This window comes from Telmatherina bonti (assembly GCF_933228915.1).
Source record: "Telmatherina bonti genome assembly, chromosome: 6".
NCBI classification, from domain to species: Eukaryota; Metazoa; Chordata; class Actinopteri; order Atheriniformes; family Telmatherinidae; genus Telmatherina; species Telmatherina bonti.
The window spans coordinates 31,815,154-31,839,740 of NC_136624.1; the positions used below are offsets into that span (position 1 = coordinate 31,815,154).

General features: G+C 40.1%; 2 protein-coding genes across 2 annotated transcripts; one reads left to right on the forward strand and one right to left on the reverse strand.

Moving 5' to 3' along the window:
* Positions 1 to 4,990: 4,990 nt before the first annotated feature.
* On the reverse strand, positions 4,991 to 8,443 carry emc3 (ER membrane protein complex subunit 3). The gene is made up of 9 exons (XM_079241685.1): positions 8,279 to 8,443; positions 7,731 to 7,900; positions 7,579 to 7,636; positions 6,793 to 6,886; positions 6,382 to 6,486; positions 6,164 to 6,245; positions 5,990 to 6,069; positions 5,820 to 5,902; positions 4,991 to 5,735 (listed from the first exon to the last, which is right to left on the reverse strand). The coding sequence occupies exons 2-9, from the start codon at positions 7,883 to 7,885 to the stop codon at positions 5,607 to 5,609; spliced, it is 786 nt and encodes a 261-aa protein (XP_079097811.1). The 5' UTR covers positions 7,886 to 7,900; positions 8,279 to 8,443; the 3' UTR covers positions 4,991 to 5,606.
* A 2,050-nt stretch (positions 8,444 to 10,493) lies between these two features.
* On the forward strand, positions 10,494 to 19,752 carry LOC306756744 (RNA-binding protein 5-like). The gene is made up of 25 exons (XM_079241585.1): positions 10,494 to 10,578; positions 11,023 to 11,069; positions 11,161 to 11,329; positions 11,581 to 11,724; positions 12,438 to 12,507; positions 12,850 to 12,923; positions 15,063 to 15,146; positions 15,234 to 15,294; positions 15,384 to 15,449; positions 15,540 to 15,700; positions 15,795 to 15,892; positions 16,136 to 16,223; positions 16,554 to 16,613; positions 16,698 to 16,770; positions 16,855 to 16,958; positions 17,083 to 17,209; positions 17,323 to 17,414; positions 17,518 to 17,715; positions 17,800 to 17,949; positions 18,183 to 18,254; positions 18,348 to 18,527; positions 18,665 to 18,739; positions 18,826 to 18,926; positions 19,033 to 19,162; positions 19,344 to 19,752. Exons 2-25 carry the CDS (start codon positions 11,053 to 11,055, stop codon positions 19,467 to 19,469), a joined length of 2,520 nt encoding a protein of 839 aa, XP_079097711.1. The 5' UTR covers positions 10,494 to 10,578; positions 11,023 to 11,052; the 3' UTR covers positions 19,470 to 19,752.
* The last annotated feature ends 4,835 nt before the right edge of the window (positions 19,753 to 24,587 follow it).

Below are 24,587 nucleotides of genomic sequence, written 5' to 3' on the forward strand. Positions count from 1 at the left end.
AGCTTTAAACAAGCAAACTTTAACTTTAGCCAAACAAAAACCAAATTTACTTGCGATGGTGTTTGCTTGTGCATATAATTTAAAACATTGCCTTTACATGTCATCATCATCACTGGTATTATCTCTTAAAAAATGACCAAGGTACATTGCAGGTTTTGTAATGTATAGTAGTTAGTTATTTAATTGTACTGCATAGTTCAAGGCAATGCACCTTTTCCTGGTAAGTGGAACTTTCTATGGAGTGGCAATTATATTTATGTATTTAGTATATATATATATATATATATATATATATATATATATATATATATATATATATATATATATATATATATATATATACATATATATATATATATCCGGTCCGATCCCCGGCTGCAGAAGCTGGCTCTAGGGACGTGGAACGTCACCTCTCTGGTGCGGAAGGAGCCTGAGCTTGTGCGCGAGGTTGAGCGGTTCCGACTAGATATAGTTGGACTCACCTCGACGCATGGCTTGGGCTCTGGAACCAGTACCCTCGAGAGGGGCTGGACCTTCTTCCACTCTGGAGTTGCTCATGGTGAGAGGCGCCGAGCAGGTGTGGGTATTCTCATCAGCCCCCAGCTTGGTGCCTGCATGTTGGGGTTTACCCCGGTGGATGAAAGGGTAGTTTCCCTCCGCCTCCGGGTGGGGGGACGGGTCCTGACTGTTGTCTGTGCTTATGCGCCGAACAGCAGTTCAGAGTACCCACCCTTTCTGGGGTCCTTGGAGGGAGTGCTGGAGGGTGCTCCTTCTGGGGACTCCATTGTTCTGCTGGGGGACTTCAATGCTCACGTGGGCAATGACAGTGAGACCTGGAGGGGAGTGATTGGGAGGCATGGTCCCCCCCCTCTGAACCCAAATGGTGTTTTGTTATTGGACTTCTGTGCTCGTCATGGATTGTCTATAACGAACACCATGTTCCAGCATAAGAGTGTCCATATGTACACCTGGCATCAGGATTCCCTGGGCCGCAGTTCAATGATCGACTTTGTAGTCGTATCGTCGGACCTGCGGCCACATGCCTTGGACACTCGGGTGAAGAGGGGGGCGGAGCTGTCAACTGATCACCACCTGGTGGTGAGTTGGCTCAGATGGTGGGGGAGGAAGCCGGTCAGAGCTGGCAGGCCCAAACGTGTTGTGAGGGTCTGCTGGGAACGTCTGGCTGAGTCCCCTGTCAGAGCGAGCTTCAACTCCCACCTTCAGCAGAGCTTCGAACATGTCCCGAGTGAGGCGGGGGACATTGAGTCCGAATGGGCTGTGTTCCGTGCCTCTATTGCTGAGGCGGCCAGCCGGAGCTGTGGCTGCAAGGTCGTTGGTGCCTGTCGTGGCGGTAATCCCAGGACTCGTTGGTGGACACCAGCAGTGAGGGATGCTGTCAAGCTGAAGAAGGAGTCCTATCGGGCCTTCTTGGCCTGTGGGACTCTGGAGGCAGCTGATGGGTACCGACGGGCTAAGCGGCATGCGGCTTCGGCCGTTGCCGAGGCAAAAACTCGGGCATGGGAGGAGTTCGGCGAGGCCATGGAGAAAGACTTCCGGACGGCTTCGAGGAGATTCTGGTCCACCATCCGGCGGCTCAGGGGGGGGAAGCAGTGCTCCATCAATACTGTGTACAGTGGAGATGGGGAGCTGCTGACCTCAACTCGGGACGTTGTGGGTCGGTGGAGGGAATACTTCGAAGACCTCCTCAATCCTACCAACACGGCTTCCCATGAGGGAGCAGAGCTGGTGGACTCAGGGGTGGACTCTCCTATCTCTGGGGCTGAAGTCGCTGAGGTGGTCAAAAAGCTCCTTGGCGGCAAGGCCCCGGGGGTGGATGAGATCCGCCCGGAGTTCCTTAAGGCTCTGGATGCTGTGGGGCTGTCCTGGCTGACACGCCTCTGCAGCATCGCATGGACATCGGGGGCAGTACCGCTGGATTGGCAGACTGGGGTAGTGGTCCCCCTTTTTAAGAAGGGGGACCGGAGGGTGTGTTCCAATCACAGGGGAATCACACTCCTCAGCCTCCCTGGTAAGGTCTATTCAGGGGTCCTGGAGAGGAGGGTCCGCCGGATAGTCGAATCCCGGATTGAGGAGGAGCAGTGTGGTTTTCGTCCTGGTCGCGGAACAGTGGACCAGCTCTATACCCTCTCTGGGGTCCTGGAGGGGGCATGGGAGTTTGCCCAACCAGTCTACATGTGCTTTGTGGACCTGGAGAAGGCATTCGACCGTGTCCCCCGGGGGCTCCTGTGGGGGGTACTCCGGGAGTATGGGGTACCGGACCCCCTTGTACGAGCTGTCCGGTCCCTGTACGACAGGTGTCAGAGCTTGGTCCGCATTGCCGGTAGTAAGTCGGATTCGTTTCCGGTGAGGGTTGGACTCCGCCAAGGCTGCCCTTTATCACCGATTCTGTTCATAACTTATATGGACAGAATTTCTAGGCGCAGCCGAGGGGTTGAGGGGATCCGACTTGGTGGCCTCAGGATTGGGTCCCTGCGTTTTGCAGATGACGTGGTCCTGTTGGCTTCGTCTGGTCGTGATCTCCAGCTCTCGCTTGAGCGATTCGCAGCCGAGTGTGAAGCGGCTGGGATGAGAATCAGCACCTCAAAATCTGAGACCATGGTCCTCAGCCGGAATAGGGTGGATTGCCCTCTCCGGGTCGGGAGTCAGGTCCTGCCTCAAGTGGAGGAGTTTAAATATCTCGGGGTCTTGTTCACGAGTGAGGGAAGGATGGAGCGTGAGATCGACAGACGGATCGGTGCGGCGTCTGCAGTAATGCGGGCTCTGTGCCGGTCTGTCGTGGTGAAGAAGGAGCTGAGCCAGAAGGCGAAGCTCTCGATTTACCAGTCGATCTACGTTCCTACCCTCACCTATGGTCATGAGCTGTGGGTCGTGACCGAAAGAACGAGATCTCGTATACAGGCGGCTGAAATGAGTTTCCTCCGCAGGGTGGCCGGGCTCTCCCTTAGAGATAGGGTGAGGAGCTCAGTCATCCGGGAGGGGCTCAGAGTAGAGCCGCTGCTCCTTCGCATCGAGAGGAACCAGTTGAGGTGGCTCGGGCATCTGGTCAGGATGCCTCCTGGACGCCTCCCTGGTGAGGTGTTCCAGGCACATCCCTCGGGGAGGAGACCCCAGGGAAGACCCAGGACACGCTGGAGGGATTACATCTCTCGGCTGGCCTGGGAACGCCTCGGGATCCCCCCCGCAGGGTTGGCAAATGTGGCTGGGGAGAGGGAAGTCTGGGCTTCCCTGCTTAGGCTGCTGCCCCCGCGACCCGACCCCGGATAAGCGGCAGAAGATGGATGGATGGATGGATGGATATTTTATATATATATATATATATATATATATATATATATATATATATATATATATATATATATATATATATATATATATATATATATATATATAAATGTATATGTATATATAGGGCAACACACTTTTCCTCCAGTGTCAACAGTACTGATGCGCAAATGTCTAGTGGTGGTTGGAGAGGCTTGGATTGGCAGTCATGTTTCCATTAGTCAACCAAGGGGCAGCTGCGACGAAACATCCATCTTAGTACAACCAGTGTGTGAATAAATGTAAAGTGCTTTGAGTACCTTGCACAGAAAAGTTATGCATAAATCTAATCCGTAACTTTTATAATAGGCTGGTGGTGACATATAATTTCCTTTACACCCCCTGTACAAAAACATTGTTGTCACACTTAAGTTGTAGATGTTTTCCTTGTTTTTTCATAGAAATCAAAAAATCATCCACTGTGTACAATGTAAAAATTTTGTAGCGATGTAAAAACAGCCACAGTGGCTGAGAAAAAGCTTAAAGTAATGTGTGTATTCATCATTTTGGAAATGATCCTCTAACAGCTGCTTTTGGACCTCCCTTATTTATTGGTTTACATTCAACTTTTATAATGCATATTTAGCTAAATTGTTCTCCATTTCTATTTGTTTAATCATTTTATTTATTCACTTTTTCTACTGGGTATTTTCTAATGCGTAAAAGAAAATATCACATACCCCTTCCTTAGTTATTGGGCCCCTGGGCCTGACCCCAGTAGGCGTGTTCACTTTACTGCCCCTAATCTTCAAAAAACTGTTATTGCACATGGTAAGTCATGAGATTGTCAGATGATGGGAGTGGGTGGGAGTGCTTTTGACCAGCATTCATTGCCCTGTTCCTTAAAACACAAATAAACTTCATCTCGAATTCAAAGTTTAACTCCGTTGTCTTCTGCAGACATATCAATGTTTACATACCAAATTAAAATAATATGTGAGAAGTTAAATGGTAATCAGTAGGGGAGCCAACATGACTCAATATGGTAAAGGTAGAAATATTAATGTGAGACAATGCATGTTTACCTAAAAACTAAGAATAAGGAGTGCATTTGAATGCATGATCAAACCTCTGATAAAAATTATAACATTGGTGTACAATGTACATAAATAATGATTTCTACAATCCTGAAACTTTTAAAATGTAGGGACGAAGAAAACACATTTTTAATTGAAAACTGTTTGACCTCATTTTAAAATATCAAGATCAAATGCATTTTATTTGGCCTAATTATCAATCACTGGCACTCAAATATTCACACAAAAACAGATGATCCACTCAAAATCTTCCATCAGCTATTTCCCTTGCAGAGATATTATTCTCAAGACATATATGGTAAATATTCCCCAACATGGAAACAACTGAAAACCTGACAGCTGATAAATCTGTAGTGTAATTCCTGAATATGAGGATATTATCATCTTTTCTGAAACCAACAGCTTCTCTTTTACATCAACTTGTATTATAACAGCAACATCTCCCTACTGTCTAGGGATTCATGAATTAAAAAAATAGTTTGCCCATAAAAAATGAATAAATAAAATAGCTTGTATACACAGCAACAGATAGAACCAGATTTTAATAAAAACTGACTTTATGCTGTACAAAACACAAGTGAATTACATTACAAAACAAACTATATACTTGGAAAAACACAATATTTCAACCACACAACTGTGACCTCTTCTGGTCCCTGGTCTGCTTCAACCTTACGGAGATATCGGCTCTACCTCTTATTTAAATCTGGAGTGATCAAATGCTATTAAAGAGGGTTACGAATTTAATTAAATACATTTCATTCACACCTTTACAAGGATTTTGTGTTCTAAAGTTTAAACATGTTGCATATAAAAATGGAAACAGCTAGACTACCTGTACTTAAAAAAAGAGGAGCACTAGGAAGTTTGAATTAATTTATCTAATAGAATGATAGCATACATTTACAAGCTAATAATGCATTTCAGTTAACATATTGTCACTTCAGTTCTCTAAAAAAATGTCCTTTTCTTATCCCGAAGATGAAACAGCAAAGCCAAAGGTTCTAACATGTACGAAACAGCAGCCATGCCTGTGTATTCAGCTGAATTTGATTTTTTACGGACAGAATGGCAAGATAAATATATGAGAGTGGATGAGGACCACAAATTTGTAAACTTTGCATAACACGACGAGATATGTCCCATCTCAGTGGTTTTTTAACAAAAATGAATCCCTGCAATGACAAAATTTTAAGCGAAAGGCTCCAAGTAGTAGTGATCAGGTCATCAGAAAATGCCACTGGGCAGCTCCTTGCTGAACATGCCGTCAAAGTCCAGCTCCCTGCTCATCAGATCATCTTCCACGCTCTCCAGCGCCCACTGGTGGTCAGTAAGTTCTAGAGCCTCCCACTCCGCCTGAAATCAATTTGCAAACATCAGATTAAAAGAAGTGAAGCCCTCGCCTTCCTTTGCATCTTACTGTACTGATGCAGGACGCACTTTGAAAGCTTTATTTGTATCTGCAGGCATGGCCATGGCTGCACCACTCATCTGCTCTTGCATGATCCTCGACTGGTCTGCACCTGTATCACATAATGACAAGAATAAGCGTTGTAAAGAACAACAATCCCTTCTACAGCAGTTTGTGATCTTCAGTTGATTTAACTTACCATTATCTTGGCCTAAAATTAACGAGTACATGCTTCGAAGTCCAAATACATTCAGGAAATACCAGGATGCTGAGCTCACCCTGGAAAATAAAAGAAAGGTGGTAAGACAGATGAATGTTATAGATTGTCAAATCACTACTACAGTCCATGTCAACAAAAATTAAATTAGTTTACCAAGAGGCATCCAAAGACAGCAGCTCTATTCCTTGCTGCAACATGGGCTTAAAGCGTAGCGTGAGAGGGAAGGGAACCTTAGCTGTATCACACAAAATAGAAAAAAAAAAAATCATAATAAATTACTGTGTAGATTTGGCAAAATATCCTTAAAAATCCAGCCAGATGAACTAAAGCAGTCTCTAAATAAGTAATCTGCAGGTCAGTAAGATCATTACTTGTCACAAATCCGGAAAAGGTCCAGTTGATCCAGCCGCCGATGAGGATCATGGGAAGCACGTTGGTGACATTACCTTTCATCATGTCTGTCAGCATGCTGGGATCTGTGAAAACATGCAGCCAACAGATAATCAACAATCAATACAAAAGGGAGGTTTCTAATGTTTCTATTGCTAGTTGCTATTGCTAATGCTAAAGTAAATCTGCTCCTGTGAGTTTGGCACCAGACAGTGATTTCTAAGCAGATTGATTCATTAATATGATATCACTTAGCTGTGAAAAGCAATAAAACTAGTATTCTGACTTATTTGAGTTGTTCAACTTCAACTTTAAGATTTAACTTTGAATTGTATATAAATATGTTTCAATATAATAGGAAGCTTAAATGAAAGCATCATTTAGTATTTTACCTGTCATGGGAGATGGTGGGACAACCTTTCTTTTGGTCTTCTTAAAAAAACCATCCTCTTGATTATTGAAATAAAACTTCCTCATCAAAAAGGACTATAAGACAGAAAAATCTTGAGAAACATTTTTCTAAACTCATGAATTATGACAAATATCACAAACATCACAGGCAAATTCACTCAAGCATCCCAGTTCATTTCATGAATGAGTCAAGCCAAATGAATACAAATGCAAATGCAAACACTTGCATCGTTTATAATATGTGAAAACTGAATTTCAGTAGTAAATTCAATAACACTTTTGATTCTCTCCAAAGATCAACGCGTTTATTTCTCAAAGTGCTTAATTGTGCCAAACCTTTACAATACTTGGCAACCAAGTAATTGTTGTCATTTAAAAAAACAAAAAACAAAACAGTTCAATAGTAATAACTAATTTTCCACCAAAATGGAGAATCCTAAATGATTAAAAATTGTAATTTCCATTACTTTTAAATTGACCTTATTTGCAAGAGTTTTTAAACTACCTCTTTATTTTAAGTAAATGTCTTTATATCATTGTTATACAAAAGGTATAGGCGTTACAAAGTCATTTCATAAGTTGTTTAAAGGGTAAATTTTTTCATAATGTTCTGTGCCTGTATTTTTTCACTTGGCTGACAAAATAAAAAAAAAATTAAATGAATAGAAAAAAAGAAATGTTTATTTATTTAAATGGATAGCTATGAAATAACCAAAAGGGCTGATGGACTACATATCAGAGCCAGTGATGACAAGCAGACTTCCTACCTGTTTAGGAATGTATTTTCCATTTTCTCTCAGAATTCTGCTCCGAATGAGAACTTGGCTGAATTTGGAGGCACAAAAACATACAATCATACATATGAGCAGCAACTGCCACTGAAATGTAATAAAACAAAACACACACGCAGATGGCCCACCTGTCAGAAACTTGTTCTAATGTCAGCTTTTTGTCACTCTGGAGAAGAATTGATACATAATGTCGAATCACACCCACTAGAAAGGTGATGAAGACGATGGGCAACACCACCCAAAGTCTGATGTTGGAGTCCAGCAGAAGTTCCGGCTCAGCCATTGAATGCTGCAGTAACTACAGAATGAAAATCACAAAATTTAGTAGAAAGGAAGGGGAAACCGTGGCTTTGTGTAGTCTCAAACAGAGGTGCTCAATCCTGCGATTAGCTTCTTGTTGGAGGCAAGCAGGTTATGAAGCAGTATGCCATGCTGCGACTGACTTTACACTGAGATGGGCTCATTGTGCTGTCAGCTCTTCCTGCATGCTAGCCAAAGTCGTATACGACCCAATAATCACCTAGACCAATCCAACGACTACCGTACAATAACATAAAATCCCCTTACTTAACATATAAACAACTAAGAAAAAAAAAAATTAGCAATCATGTCTGAATTTGCCACATATTTAAAAGGCTGAAGCTAGCGCTAATGTTCACGTTAGCCAGCTGGCTACCTTCTTCCTGATATCTGGATCACAGTAGTTGGGAACTGACGAAGCGACCTCCACTTGCAGCGTTTCTCCGCCCGCAAAAACCACAACTCATGCACTGAAAGAGGAAGTTTAAAAGCTTAAACCATCTTTAACAGTTCGCATCCACGGTCATAGCGATGTGTTGGCTGTGGGGATGAGAGGAGATTTCTACTTCTGCAGCTCATCCGCAACGCACGCGTGAGTACTGCAGCGCCACCGCGTGGCGATGGAGGAAGTGCTCCAAACTTTTATTTTATTTTATTTATTTATTATTATTATTATTATTATTATTATTATTATTATTATTATTATTATTATTATTATTATTATTATTATTGTTATTATTATTATTATTATTATAGTTGTTGTTGTTGTTGTTATTATTATTATTATTATTACTTTAATCCAAATATCATACATACAAATTCAATTACAGATGCATAAGGGATGTTAGAGATGTACAAAGGGGTCGTGAAAAATTAACCAAAAATAAGAACAAAGAATAAGTAACAGCAGATAACAAATACAGTTGTGCTCATATTTATTCATACCCTTTCATTAAAGAAGGAAAAAACAGCTGCCTGTGAAATAAGCTGAAATTGACTAAAGTAATAATAAATTAAAATTATATGAAAATCATTACATTATTTTCTAATTCTGCTTCAATATAAATATTTTTTTTTAAAAGCAAACAAATAAGATAATTTATTACTTATTACATCACTCATAAACTAATATTTTGTTGAACAACCCTTTAATGTTTCCACTGCAGTCAGGTGTTTTCTGTTCCTCTCTGTCAGACTTCTGCACCAGTTGACAGGTATTTTGTCCCACTGTTCAACAGAAAAGTGCTCTAATTTGTGCAGGACCAATTTCTTTTTTTTCCCCCCTTTCTTTCTTCAACCCAATTAAATTAAAAAACAGTGTCTTCTATTATATTTTTGCAAATTTTTAGTTATTGTTCCTTTTTTAAGTCTCCAGTTATTTGAGTGACTGTAAATTCAGTCTTTTCTTTAATGGAAGGGTATGATTACATAAGAGCACAACTGTAACTAACTATATACCTAAGATTAAAAAAAAAAAAAAAAAAAAAAAGGCTGAGGGTTTTTTTTTATTCATATGCAAGTCTTCTATCAGTGTATAGACTTTCACAGCATTCTTCCCTTTCATGTAACTTAGAGAGGAAACATACTGGTACAATTCGAAAATTTTGGGAATGGACTTCATAAATCTGTTTTTATGTATGAAAAACTTTCTAAGTATTACAGTGGAGTTGACCAATATATTGTGAGCATTGTTTCTTTTGGTAAAACCATTTAAAACATTCTTTTTCTGAAAGTCAGGAACAGGCAGAAATTTAGAAAGACAATGGAATAAATCCTCCCAAAATACATTGATGAAGATGCAGTAAAAAAAAAAAAAAAAAAAAAAGAAAAGAAAAGGAAGTGCTCCAAGCTGCCTGTGCCTGACTGATACAGTAAACGCTGGATTTTAAAATGAAAACAAATGAACAAATAATAACCTGCACCAGACTTCCATGAACTGTAATGAAAGAACTGTTTAATTACTTAAAATAGTTACTCGACAAAGCTAAATGCCCTAAGAACCCAATTCAATTCAAGCTTTATTAGGGACACAGAATCCAGGTCCATAGAAATAGAAAAAGAAACTCAAATCAAATCAAATGGAAAAAAATAAAATGGTAGATACAACAAAAAAATAAGTGCAATGCAAGAAGAATTACAAATATTGGCAGGAATGCCAGATTTTCCAGATATTAGATGTGAACCTGTCAGAGTTTATCCGAGGACAGACCAGAGCTTGTACAATATCATTCGACAGTTTCAGAGCTCTGCAGATGAATGCATAAGTACAATGTCTGACAACAGCAGCACAAGATCTGACATGATTGCTCACAAACATCTGACTGGCACTGCTCTGTCTTGGGATTTTCAGGAGTATTCTCAGAGAGTCATTGTATGCTACTGTTAGGGACTTCATGCAGATTTAACATATTTCGAATAATTTTTTGTCTCAGTTAGATTTAAAATGACGTAAGATTTAATTAGCAGAGACGGAATGTTTTTTTCCCACCTCATTTCATATGGAGCTAAAAAAGTTTCAGCCCTGTTATGTTTTGTGAATCATCCTAACCAGTAGGGGGCGGAAATGATCTTGTCTGCTTAACGCAGATGCCGAAGAAAGCTCTGCAGACAGAAATCGGGAAGTTTCTCTGTAAAAGGTCGTCATCGTAATTGGCCATTTCTGTCAAGAATAAAAAGGTATGTCATATTTTATGCTACATAAACACACACATATATATACTTAAAAAAGGATGCATAATAAATTAAAATAACGTCAGTTATTCGAGTGGCATCCATAAACCGACGCCATTAAATAGAAAGCTAACTAGTGTTAGCAGGCCTAGCTGTGTGTCGCTAAATAACCGCTGTCTGCTCGAAGAGCAGGTGACTTGTGGGTAATTATAACCTTAATATGTTACATAACATCTTATCAAATCCCACATTCCGTTTCAATTTCAGCATTTATGCTAGTTACATCAATATATATATATATAATATATATATATATATATATATATATATATATATATATATATATATATATATATATATATATAAGTACAGTACCGACTTGCATGAAATACGAGCTTCCAGGAATTTATTTAATCACTTTTTCCTCGTTTCTCTTCTCTCACTTTGTAGGTTGACACCCTTTCCTTTTTTCATTGAACTATGGGCACTGATAGACGGTAAGGTATAGATATTCTGTGCCGTGTGTAATTATTTGTACATGCATATAAAATATTGTTTGTGACTGGCATGTCTTGGTTTACTTTTAAGGCCTGGTCGTGGTGAACGTAGTGGCCGATACGGTTCGGATGGGAGGAGAGAGGAACCAGAGTGGTACGGCAAACGAAGCAGAGAGATGGAAAGGGAGTGTGACCAACGCTGGGAAGATGATAGGCAGAAGGATTTCTGTGATGAATACACAGATCGAGATAGTCCAGAGGTACGTGCATATCAAGACCTCTGCTTTTACAGACACCAACTCAATCTGTTGGTTTCCTTATATAGGCTGTTATGAATTGGCTTTCATTGTGGTTTTTTTTTTTGTCTGTAAAGCGTCTTGAGATGGCATTTCCGTGATTTGACGCTATATAAATAAAGTTGAATTGAATTTAATTGAATTGAACAGAGGAATTTATCACGTTTTAGTTTATATGTTTGTGAATAAAAGCATAATTTCTTGGACTACGACAGAGGAGCAGAAAGCGACACAACAGTGATAGATCTGATGATGAGTATGACGGCGATTATCCAGACCAGGACTGCAAAATGGAGCCGGAGGAGGAGAGCAAGACTGTTATGCTAAGAGGTCTCTCCTGTAATGTCACAGAGGAGGATGTAAGTTCACACTCATTATCCATGCTTTTTAACCTATTAGGAGCTGACTAAATGGTCAGTTATAATCTGCAGTTTCTTTGCTTCTCCCTGTTTGTACAGCAGACAATATATTCATATATTAAAATTTGACAAAATGAGGACTTTGATAAAAAATCCAACTTGCAGTATTCATTACAGGTTTTGTGACAGAGTTCAGAGATGATATGTTTATTTTTGCTTTAGTGCAATAATTCTACTGTTGATCAGATGGTCAAGTTTGCTCATTGTGTTTGTGAATGGAAATTGCCTGGCTTGTTCGTGAGATCTGATTCAGTTTGTGAGCATACCACTTCTCACCTCCAGCAGATGCCAATCTTACTGACTGGAAAGCAGAGCAACCACCTTTGTCCTAATTAAAAGAAACTACAAACCTTTTAGAAATTTTATATTAGTACAAGTGGAAATAGGTTCTTTTCCAAAAGTTAAAATTTGACTACCAACCTGCGATAGATCAAAATGTCTCTGAAATCAGAAGTTGAGTAAGCCAAGGAAGACTCAGTGGACAGTTTATAATGAAAATAACAAATAGAAAATGATAAATTTTAAGTTATATAGTAATACAGTTTCATCTCTTGTAATATGTTGTCAGAATTGTGTTTAATTGTCAGGAAAATGGTTGGAGAGAACAGCAATGACTTTAATCTTTTAATATTTTTTCTTTTTCTTTCACCCAGATTCGAATGGCACTGGAGCAGCTAAAGGGTCCCCAGCCTGTAGACGTCCGATTGATGAAGAAAAGGACAGGTAAGCCCCATTGTTTAGAGGAGTGTCTCTCTTTGACTTTCATGCTCTTAAAATCCACCTTGCATCCTTTGTTCCCTGGGGAAAAAAGCCCCATATTAAACTGATGGAAGATACTTTGTGCTACATACAAAGTCTGTTTTGGTGATCAGGTCAGGTAAGAAGGTCACTGTATCTTGTAACATGACATGCTTTGGTAACAATAAAATTCCACCACCTTGTAAGCACCCTCCCCACCTCCGTTTTACTATGAACTGGAGTATACAAGCCCATTGTAAGTTTGAATGTTGCACCAAAGCATTCTAACTAACACACCTCCCGTCTATATTTGAATGCTGTCTCTAGGTATAAGCCGAGGTTTCGCCTTCGTGGAGTTTTATCACTTGCAAGATTCTACCCGATGGATGGAGACCAATCAGGTTGCTTCAACAATCACCAAGTCTAGAATTTATCTTGGAGATCAGAGGCCCAAAGAACCAGTCTCATAACAATGAGAGCAAAGAGTTGAATCTGTTTATCTTAGAAACTCTTGCTTACACATGGCTGTGATATCAGAGATAAAGATCTTTGATGTCACACACTTGGTTCATTTCTTTTGATAGCAGTATACAGCAGAGTTTAGTCAAAATCAATCTGTCAGATGCTTAGTTTAATCCAGGATGTGAAATGCAGCACCACTGTGTAGGATGTTGGCTCTATGAAATGCAATGAATATTTTTAGTTACAAATATTTGGTAAGTCACTATGCAGAAAATATTTAAGACCTTAAAGCAACACTATGTAACTTCCTGCACAGCAGTAACAAAGGCATCTGTGGTTATGAGGGGTCATCTTTGTTAAAACTGTCTGTCTTGTCTTGTGATACAACTCTTGTCAACAGTTTTGTAGACACAATAAGTTATTGATATTACTTCCAAATCCAATAAGAAGATTTTACTTTGGACTCTCTAACTCAGCCAGGTTCTGCCAGCAACTAAAAGCCTGTATGTTTACTCTTGATGGGCCTCCTGCTCTGTTCCTCTTGGTCAACTTCGTCTTTGGTCTCATCAAGAGACAGGGAGAGAAAACTGCCCCATTCTCCAGTTGTAGTTGGTCATTTTAAGGAGGAATAGTTGCTTAGTGTTTTATTGTGTAAGGCAGCAAATTCTTCACGTTTTGTTTTTTTTTTTAGATAAAAATTAAGTTCATTGTGGCTGATGAAAATGAAGTATGGTTTTTAGGAACAGTCAACAGTAGTGGGTCACCAGATGTTTTTTAAACCAGAGATATTCATGATAATGCACACACTTTGGTCTGACCTTTCTCCACATGTCACACAGGCTTTTATATAGTGGGAGATTTTGTTCTTGAGAAGAATTTTAACTTGGAAATTAGCAAGAAGTGTGAGAGAAAGATTGCAGCTTCTGTCTAGAAGGCAGGAAGGAAGTTAAATGTGATGACAGTACACTGTGGAAGTCACATCAAAAGTAGGGAGGGAACTTGTTGTGTTGGTACCACGTGTGTCTGAGTGGACATACAACAATGAGTAGAAAGCAACAGAAAGGGAAATGAAGCACAACGCTCACAAGCGTGCACCCATACTTGACTAGCTGACTGGAAGCAAATGCTGCTGAATATTTGCCGTGCCCTCTTAAATTATCCTGTATGCTTTTGCTCATCGTTTTCCCGCAGAGGGGATGAGTAGGAAATCTGCATAAAAAGTCCCAAAGTGAATTTTGCAGATATTTGCATCAGATTGGTTCAAGACATTTCAGGAGTTAGATACTTAAAGTTGCAGTTATAGTTGGTGACTAAGTTGGTACTGGGGGAAAAAAAGAAAACAAGGGCTTTAATGAATTTTCTGAATGGAAGGAAAATATTTTATGTCTTCTCACAGATGACTTCAGCAAGGCTTTGATTTACCAACTAGCTCTTTTACGTATTATCTGATCTGTTGAAGCAAGCCAATGAGGCATCGTCCAATATAAACTGTTCATCCAATTATCTTCTAAGTGTTATTTTGCCCTTTTTATTCCAACACATACAAGCAACGGCTTCCCAGATGGTTTTGGATAACAAACCATCTGGCATGTCAGGTTAGCATAATGTTGCTTTAAGCTAATAAAACATTTTGCCTCTACTTATGAAGAACACACTTCCTGTTCACAGAAAAGCCCATGTGGCCTTGTTTAGCACTGGCTGCCCTGCTGTTTCATATCACATTCTGCTCCAGCTCAGCCACGTGGGTAGTTTCTCATCTCCATTTAACAACCGAAGACTGGAGTGAGACAGACGAGCTGGCAGCACTCCGGTCCCAAACACATAGACACATTTGTTTTGTAAATTCATTCCCTGACACTCAGAGCTGAATCTTCTTATCTGAACTTCTTTGTCTCTCTGTTCCTTTTGTTTTTACTCCCCTGAGACACTCCACGTAAGCAGCAAGTGTAAACCTAGCCACTGTTTCCACCCGTTCCAGCTGCCCTCACCCATTAGATGGGGTAGTGGCAGGACCTCACCAGCCACTTGGCTTCAGTCTTGCCGGATCTTGACATAACTGGTTGCTTTTAACTTCACAGAACAAGCTGGTGATCCAGGGGAAAAGCATTGCAGTACACTACAGCAACAGAAGACAGAAGTTTGAAAACTGGCTTTGCAATGCGGTGGGTACAATGGCTGCTTCCACTATAAGTTCAGTGTTTGTGTTCTTTTCTTTGTTTCATAACAAACATGCTCTTTATTCATTTCAGTGTGGTCTGTACAATTTTCGAAAAAGGGTGAAGTGTTACAGATGCGGAGCAGGAAAAACTGGTGAGTTCCTTTCCTGGTAAAATGCTAGTTGTCTTGAACCATCTCAGCAGCTGATTGGTTAAGTTGCTCCTTTTCAATGGTGAGTGTAGGTGAATCTTCCGGAGGAAATGCTCCAAATGTAGAGTCTCAGCAGTCAGCAGAGTTCAGTGGAGACAGTGAGTGTCATTTGCTACATGCTTTGCAAATATTTCATTCTATCCACACATACAATTTTGCATTTAACAAGTTCCTTTTTTTGTTCACAGCAATTATTTTGAGGAACATTGCACCACTCTCTACTGTGGATGGAATCCTGAACGTGTTAGCACCGTATGCCAACCTGTCCACAAGCAACGTCCGCCTCATTAAGGACAAACAGACGGGGCAGAATAGAGGCTTTGCTTTTGTCCAGTTATCATCCCCCTTGGTATGTTTCTGCAGTCTAAGCTGGGAAGTAGTCTGTGTGCTCCTGCTGGGAAGCATGCATACCTTTTAACAAAGCCTCATCATGTCTTTTATAGGAGGCTTCTCAGCTGCTCACCATTCTCCAGAGCCTTCAGCCACCTCTGAAACTGGATGGGAAAACGGTTGGAGTGGATTATGCAAAAAGTGCAAGAAAGTGAGTCATCACACACACACACACACACACACACTGTTTGATACAGCTTTCTTTGTGCAGCATACAGAACAGATGGCCTATTGCGGATCCTCTCTGTCATGTTACCCACATAGTTTTGTTGTTTATCTAGAATGAAATGGTTGCACTTATTTAAACATTCAAAAGAATGATTATAACTATAAGACAAAGCATTTCTAAAGTGAAACATTTTCAAGCTAAATGAGAATTTCCTGTCCTTTGCAGAGATGTGTTACAGCCTGATGGGATCCGAGCCAACGCGCTGTCTGTTGCCAGTACTGCCATTGCTGCTGCACAGTGGTCCTCTAGTCAGGTATCAAACCTTTGCTTTAGTTTATGTCCATAAAAATTCTGTACTGAAAATGCCATGAATGACATGTGTTATTGTTGTGGTGATCAAATAAAACACAGAACTGGTAGCGAGCTATGCCAAATGGTTGTAAGATGAGAAAATGATTAAAAATGGTCTTTGACGCTATTAAGGGTAATTTAAAGGGTAAATTAAAACACTCTTTACTATCAAACATGTGCAGTAATTTATTTTTATTTGCTTTGTTTTCTTTGACTCAGCAGTGTAGTTGTCTGTTGCCAAACAGTTTCTGTTCACAGATTTTGTCAAATGTCTTCTTTTTCTCCCTCTTAGTTACATCAAAGTTCAGGAGCCAGTGCGTCTCTTCCTGAGGGGTACCCACAGCAGCCACAGGTCAGGTTTCAGCCTTCTTTATTACAGAAAAAAAAGCAAAAGACTCACTGATTATCACTAATGTCAGTCATTTTCTTTAATTAGGGGGCAACCTATCAAGCATGGTTGCAGCAGCCGGAAGGGTTAGCTCCAGTTATTGGGGATGGATTACTTGGAGGTAATCAGAGGTTTCCCTTTTTCATATATTTAAGTTGCCAAATTCTGAAATGTATGACATGATTTTTTTTTGTATTGTTTGCAGCGGCTCCAGCAATGAAAACTCTGATCCCTGCAGCTGCAGGTGTGGTCATATCCCAGGCAGCTCACACCTACCAACCTGTCATTATCAGCCAGCCTGCCATACAGGTAGCTGATGCACAAACATAGCATGTCTGTTTTGCAAACTGCTGCTCATCTGTTTAATCATTGTTTGTGCACAATGCATGGAAAAAGTAAATACTGATCATGTTCACCTCTCTTTTCCTTTCAGACACATCAAGTAGTGCAGCAACCAGTATTACAACAGGCTGCTAGTGTTTGCACCACATCCCTCGTAACGCCTACATCTTCCACTGTTGCAACAACAGTCGGCGCTGAAACAACTGCCAGCACATCAGGTAAGTTAATGAACGTCACTTTTTTTTTTATGCTCAATTAATATATTTAACTGGAACTTATTTGGTGTCATTTACAATTCATTCACATGGTGCTTTTTTTTCTCTGTTCGTAGCTGTCCCCGACACATCCACATATCAGTATGATGAGTCCTCAGGTTACTATTACGATCCACAGACTGGCCTTTACTATGATCCCAACAGCCAGGTTTGTAGAGTTTGGTCTTTGTCTACAAACAAACATACATCTGCATGTTACTTTAATTTAAAACAGTGTTCTATCATTTCTTTCTCCCTCTTATCAACAATAGTACTTCTATAATTGTGAGACTCAGCAGTACCTGTACTGGGACAGTGAGAAGCAGACATATGTCCCCGCTCCAAGTGACTCCAACTCAAGCACAGAGTCCACAGCTAACGCCGTTACTGGTTCTTCAACCACAGCCCCAGCAAACAACAAAGAGCCTAAAGAGAAAAAGGAGAAGCCCAAGAATAAATCTGCACAACAGGTAAGTACCACTTTACGTTGTGTGTTCTTTTACACCACTTCACCTTTTACATTAAATGATCTTTATTTCTATGTTCAACTAAAGATCGCGAAGGACATGGAGCGCTGGGCTAAAAGCTTGAACAAGCAAAAAGAAAGTTTAAAGAGCAGCTTCCAAGGCTCAGGACCTTCTAGGGAGGAAGACAGGAAAGAATCTGCAGCTGCAGATGCAGCTTTCTCCCTCTTTGAGAAGAAGGTAAAACACACTTTTAGAAACCTGATTGAAATGGGATAAAGAACGGTGATGGTGCACACTGGTAAACTGCTAACAGGGAAAAAACCTAGCCATTTTTGTATGTTTGTGCTACGAATCAGGGACTTTTATTTATCAGATACAGAAAAACAGACTTTATTTGTTCATCATTCAAAGCAACAGCTGTTAAGTTGCGCACAATTAACTATATTTTTATACTGAATGTGTTTGTGCAGATTGGAGGCTTTGAGGTGCCTTTACTTCTCGCTGAACAATACAAACTCATAGAGCCAGAGATTTCTGTTAAGGTTGGTGGTTCCTGTACAGTTGTTTCCCTTTTTTACAGTTTAATATCAAAAGAAATCCCCTTAAAGCTGCTTTGATAACTGTTCCTGTTGCAGAGTGATGCGATTGCGGCATATAACGGCGAGAGTGACCCAGAGGATGGCAGCATGGAAAGAGCAGCGGACGAGGAAGAAAAAATAACCGACTGGAAGAAGATGGTTTGCATGCTGTGTCGCAGACAGTTCCCCACCAAAGAGGCGCTGCTGCGTCATCAGCAGCTCTCTGACCTCCACAAGGTGAGAATATCAAACAGCAGGCGTTCAATGTGCAAGCAGCTATGAATATTCTGCTCTCTGCCATCTGTTCGAGTCTTAAAGCCTCAGCATGGACAATATGTCTAAACTCTCTGTATTACCTGATTTGCTGTTTTTAGCAAAACTTGGAAATTCAGAGAAAATCAAAACTTACGGAGGCTGAGCTGGAGGAGCTGGAGAGGAAAGAGTCGGAGGTATGCAGCTAAAGCATAAAAAAAGAAAAACAAACTATTTTTGTGTTGAAGATATGTTAAACATCATTTCATGGTTTTCTCTGCAGCTGAAATACAGAGACAGAGCTGCAGAAAGACGGGAGAAATATGGCATTCCCGAACCACCTGCACCAAAGAAGAAATTTTATCAGCCACCAACCCCAGCCGTGTAAGAGTTAAAAGTTAAATCACACTGCAGACCACATGATAGCTGTGCTTCTGATCCTGCCCTTGGCTTCTTTTCATTTGTCATGTTTGCTGTTTACCATCAACAGAAATTATGAGCAACCTACAAAAGACGGCCTGACTAGCGATAATATTGGAAACAAAATGTTGCAAGCAATGGGCTGGAAGGAGGGCAAGGGTCTGGGGCGCCACCAACAGGGCATCACAACTCCCATCTCGGTAAGCAAACAGTTACAGAGTTTAACATTCATTTTCCTACAAATCTGCTTCTCTATTCGATAGAATCTACCAGTCTGTGTGTTCACTGGTGTTTTATTTGCAAAGCAATTAGCACCGTTACCTGAGGGGCACCTCTGTCCAAGCTGTCTCCTCTAATAAATGTCTCCACTTCTCCCCAAAGGCTTCATTAAGGACAAAAGGCTCGGGCTTGGGTATTAAAGGAAGCTCGTATGAACTCTCGCCATCTGATACCTACAAGGATGCTGTTCGTAAGGCCATGTTCGCACGCTTCACTGAGATAGAGTGAACTGAAGAGGGCACCAAACAAAACAGAAATTTCATTGTCATAATAAATGCTCCCCCTCTTCTGACAAACTGATTTATATCCTCACCATATGTAATAAATCTTTTTTTGTATAAATGTATATCTCCATATTTAGTCTTAAAAGATGCTTTCATTGTAATGACTGTACATTTTGTAAAGTGTTGGTACATAAAATAATGCAGATTCTGTAGACATTTTGTTTCTGTAAAAAGATATCTGTAAAAGTCCGCTGTGATTAAACCGGCTCCTCTGTGCACAAACGCTCGCCTACAAACGTCTTTATTGCTTTCGATTTTCACACAATTCCTACAGTCTATTCAAAGTACTGCTCAGTTATTGTACTTTATATGTTAAGGAATCAGTCATAGTAGTTTTTAGTAATATCTGTACCAAGTATTCAAAGAGCAGTTTGGATCAAAGGGTTTTGAAGTATGTGAAATGATATAAAGTATAAATCATAAAGTATAAAATTTGTTTTTCAAACTGTACCTCTTTCGGCTTGTTTATTACATCTTTATTCCTCAGTTTCAGCTTTTGTATAAAAACCCAGCGTTTCACAGATTTCTGCTAAAATCCTTTGAGTTCCACCAAATCTTTCTCAATTCTCTTGCTGGAGCTTAATGTCTGGCTTGTTCCATGTGTTCTTGGTTCAAACACCTCCGTCTGAAAGGTGCTTGATAAATCCTAAATCCATTCTTAATCCATCCCTTTTACTTATTTTTTGTTTACATAATTTCAGCATATCTTGAAAATAGACCATGGACATGTTGGCTTGTAGCCGCCTGCGCACAAAAAGGAGAAGATGAGTTTTTTTCATGAGCTTTTTCTGTTTGATTCCTGTTTTTACACTTTAGTTTTTCTTTTCTAACTTTATGTACTCTGGTTATTTGTGTGTCAAACAGATCAGTTCATGGCTGTGGTGTTCAGCATTTTCATGTTTATGAATATTCACTCTGATTCTGAACCCAGCAGCAGACTGTTTATTTTAAATCCAAATTTTAAAAAAAGATAAAACTTTCCACACACTTGCAAGTTTTGGAAACTTCTAAATATTTAGTTTCCTAAACTTTGATGTAGTACTTTTTAACATTTTAAAGGCAGATGAACTCTGGTTAATCGACCACCGATCATGGAAAACTACCCATCAGATTAAATCTCTATTTTTTGCTGTATCTGTTTACATCATCAGCAGCCTCCCGGCCTGTCTGCTGCAGCAGCATGACCGTTGTCCTCAACATGCTGTAGGGCACAGGGTGGGGCAGCCAGTGGAGGATTAAGATTACTGGTGTTTACTCATAACACAGCAGTCACAATGTTGCAGCCATAGATTAATTTTAATCACTTCCGTTAAATTCTCTAAGTGAATCTACCATCAGGAAACCACCTATAAAACCGTTTGGACTGGAAACGAGGGAGAATGAATCTTTCTCCGGTCACCTATCAACTGATTACAGTCAAAACAGTGCAGATTAAATAACGTTGTAGTAGCAGGACGACAGCCCTGATCTTCCTGTTGATTAATACTGCAGCACAGGATGAACTCAGCTCATCGCCTCACAGGGACAATTGTGAATGTCTACTCGGTTTTCAGCACAGCTCTGGCTCAGTTTACCAGAATCTGTGTCAGTTTACTAAGCTGTTTTGCATAACACTCTCAGAGGCCATGTTTGTGTTTTATAAACTGAATATGGGCCACCTCAAGTCATAAATGACAAGATAATGTAAACATGTAGTTTTACGCTCATTCATGTTGCACAGCAGGGGGATTCCTAAAGTTTATAATAAAATCAGCTGTGCATGTTTGAGATGCATCATTGTAAGCTTTTATCTGAGCAGATGCTATGTCCTTGCTTTTGGCACATTTCAATGTGCAGGTTGGTTGACCTACATGGTAGGTTTAGCCTCGCAGTGTAGCACTGTTTAAACACACCTCTCATAGAAATCATGTCTTTACCTCAAACTGTTTACATAAGAACATACATTATATGTAAAAGTATTCACACCCTCTGTTTTGAGGCTTGCAGTGTACCTCTGGTGCTGCTCTGTGACATTTCTGCAACTGAATGGATTCAACTATTGAATAAATATGAGCATAATTATTTGTGGACACACAATAGAGTTGGAGATGATTGTGCATGAGTGAAAACTAAACCATGAGGTCAATAAGACTTTCCATACGCCTGTTAAGACAGAACTGTGTCAAGGCACAGAAAAATAAAGGGATACAAGAAAACAAAGCCTAATTTAAAGGTTGAATGTTGCTAGTTGTGAAATAAAGAGGCAGGAGAAGGGTTAAATAATTTTTACTTCTTTATGGCTTTAAAGTAAAATATTTGAACACATATTATTTTAATCACTGAATACACTGAAGAAAAAGCACCAGTATCCCATCCTGCACGTCGGAGAATCAGAGCTTTAACTTTTGAGTTTAACATACTTTCTTTTCATTGTTGTGAATTTACTCACTGATCGTAAGGACACACTGTACAATGTCCCGTTTGTCTACATCCAAACTGTTTGTGTTCCTTTCCTCAGGGATCAAAAAGGAAATACATCTAAGACTATACCCAGAACAAACACATTTCAAACAGAGGAACCCACACTGATAATGCACTTGTCTCATGCAGGCAACCAGTTTAAAACTCCAGGCCAGCTGTCCAAACATAAAAACAATGAATTTAATATCTGAAGAACTTCACATCAGCACATTCATTTAGAAAGGGGATAGATGTAATATTAAATCTTAGCATTCATAAAATGAGGTATTCCAACTTTTTATTATCTACTTGCTACTCCTTGGATGTCTTTGGATATTCCTGCCACGGGGCCCTGCAAACATTTCTGTTTTAGTGTGTGGACATTTTAAATTAAGTCTGAATGTGTAATTTATAAACTCATATTATGTGTAAACTAGGAAGTGAAAAAAGTTCTCTGGCTTCAACCTTGCATGAATTTTTTAAAGTCTTATGTGAATTGACAAAATAGGAAAGTTAGAGAATTATGTAAAAGAAAATGTAACTTAGATCCTTCACTATTTGCATTTTATGCATTTAGTCTGATTGGAACACAGATTAGGTGTATTTAAACAAGTTCATTTAGCCTGATGGGACAATTAGAAAAGCATACAACAAAAATGATAAAATCTTGAAAATTTTCCAGAAAACTTTCAGGTTCAAGAAAGCTTCTTAGAAAAATCCAAAAGGTGTTTTGTGGTAGTGTAAATACAGTGTACGTATAATAAGCTTTCAAATTTAATATCTTTAACATCTCCTTGATTTAAGTCTTGCATGATCATCAGAAACACATTGCATGTGTCTTTTGGTGGATAATCTTTATATTTCTGCACGTGATACATAAACCTCTGGGCTTATACTGGTAGATAAATGGAAGATAATGATTTGATCAGTTTTGGGTTTTCCAACATTTGCTTTCCTTTTTAATGTGAAAAAACATGAATTTGTCAAACCAACTAAATATTAAATAAAATCAGGATAAAGTCAAAACAACTGGTGACACACCAGGACACAGCTCCTGGTGTGATGCCAGTGGAGTCAGGAGGGTGAATATGTTTTCATGTGCAGATACAGCAGACAGCCTGCAGCTGTGTGTCAGTATAGTGTCATTAACATTGGACGGTCAGTCACTTTGATTTGTGTATTGATTTCCTAAGTCTATGCCAAGCTGCTGGTAAAATGATGAAAGTTGACAAGGAAAAGCAAATGTTTTCTATCTGCCAACAAATTAAATAGTTTTATTGCACAAAAGTGAAATTTATAATACGTTCTCAAAGTTAGTTCAGAAAAAAAGAAAATCTATTTAAATGACTTAAAGTCAAGACAACATGTTTGCTGCTGCAGCTCCGTGAGGCAGCTCAGCTTTGAGCAGCTAGATGCATGTTTGTGGAAGATGCTGCCAGAGTTGGAGAAATAATTCCCAAAAAGGGGGAAAATGGAATCAACACCAATACATTAGGCTGCATGGTGGCCTTTCTGTGTGGGGTTTGCATGTTCTCTCTGTGTATGCGTAGGTTCTCTCCGGGTACTCCGGCTTCCTCCCACTGTCCAAATGTTATATTAACTGGTTACTCTAAATTGTCCCTAGGACTGAATGTGTGTGTAAATGGGTTTTTGTCTCTATGTTGGGCCTGTGATGGACTAGAGACCTTTCCAGGGTGTACCCTGCCTTTTGCTCAGTGATTACTGAAAGGCTCCAGCTTCCCCCCTTAATTTTACTAAGTGGTTAAGAAAATGGGATGGGATGGATGAGCAACCATCATGCTTGATAGGCTGAATCACTTGGTTGGTGTATCAGAATCCACTGTGGAGTAGTTTTCTTCATATGACTGGTTTTCTTACCGTCTGACTCGTCCATCTCTCTCCTCCATTATCCATCATTTCCTGCAGGAGTCTGTTTTGGAGTCTTTGTTTCTTTTCTGCTGCTCTCTCTTCAACTTATTTCAAGCCTTTTTAATGTCTCTGTGTCTTAATGGCCTGATGGTGTTCTGTTGAAGTGTAGATTTGTTTTAAACCTCAGTGTTTTTCAGACTCAGAGCTTGCTCAGGTACTTGGACTCTGCAAAGGGCTGACTCAAAATGTTCAGTTCAAATGTGAGGAAACTGAAGTCCTTGTTTGTGACCCCTGATAGATATTTGCCTAACACAGTGGAGTATCTCGTCCACTTGCCTCCTGTTAGGAACCTTGGTATAACTTTGGATTCGACCAGGTCCCTGAATGCTCATCCTAAATATTTGGTCTACTCCTGCTTTTGTAACGACACAGGAGATGGGACCCAAAGGACACAGAAGACCTCAGGACTGGTTACAGGTTTTATTGACAATTACGGGGGGGGGGGACAAGGAAGCAGGAGGCTATGGCAAGGATGGCTTGAAGTCCTCCTTGAGGACCCCGACTGTCTTGCTGGGGATGACAGGAGGGTTAGTGCAGGATGGCACACAGGGTGAATCCAACTTCAGGGGAAGATGCCCAAGAAGGAAGAAAAGGGAGTTCCTCTCACCTGAGGCAATTGGGGGTTTGTCCAGAATCCAAAATCCAAATTCCAGTCCAAGGTCCATACACCAAGAAGTCATGCGAGGGGAAGAGG

Coding starts and splice junctions, on each gene's coding strand:
- LOC306756744 (XM_079241585.1), top strand. Junction 15,147..15,233: donor AAAACTGGCTTTGCAATGCG/GTGGGTACAATG, acceptor TATTCATTTCAG/TGTGGTCTGTACAATTTTCG. Junction 16,224..16,553: donor CACAGTGGTCCTCTAGTCAG/GTATCAAACCTT, acceptor TCTCCCTCTTAG/TTACATCAAAGTTCAGGAGC.
- emc3 (XM_079241685.1), bottom strand. CDS start 7,885: ATGGCTGAGCCGGAACTTCTGCTGGACTCCAACATCAGACTTTGGGTG. Junction 6,487..6,792: donor CCCACCATCTCCCATGACAG/GTAAAATACTAA, acceptor ATGTTTTCACAG/ATCCCAGCATGCTGACAGAC. Junction 6,070..6,163: donor CTGTCTTTGGATGCCTCTTG/GTAAACTAATTT, acceptor TTTATTTTCCAG/GGTGAGCTCAGCATCCTGGT.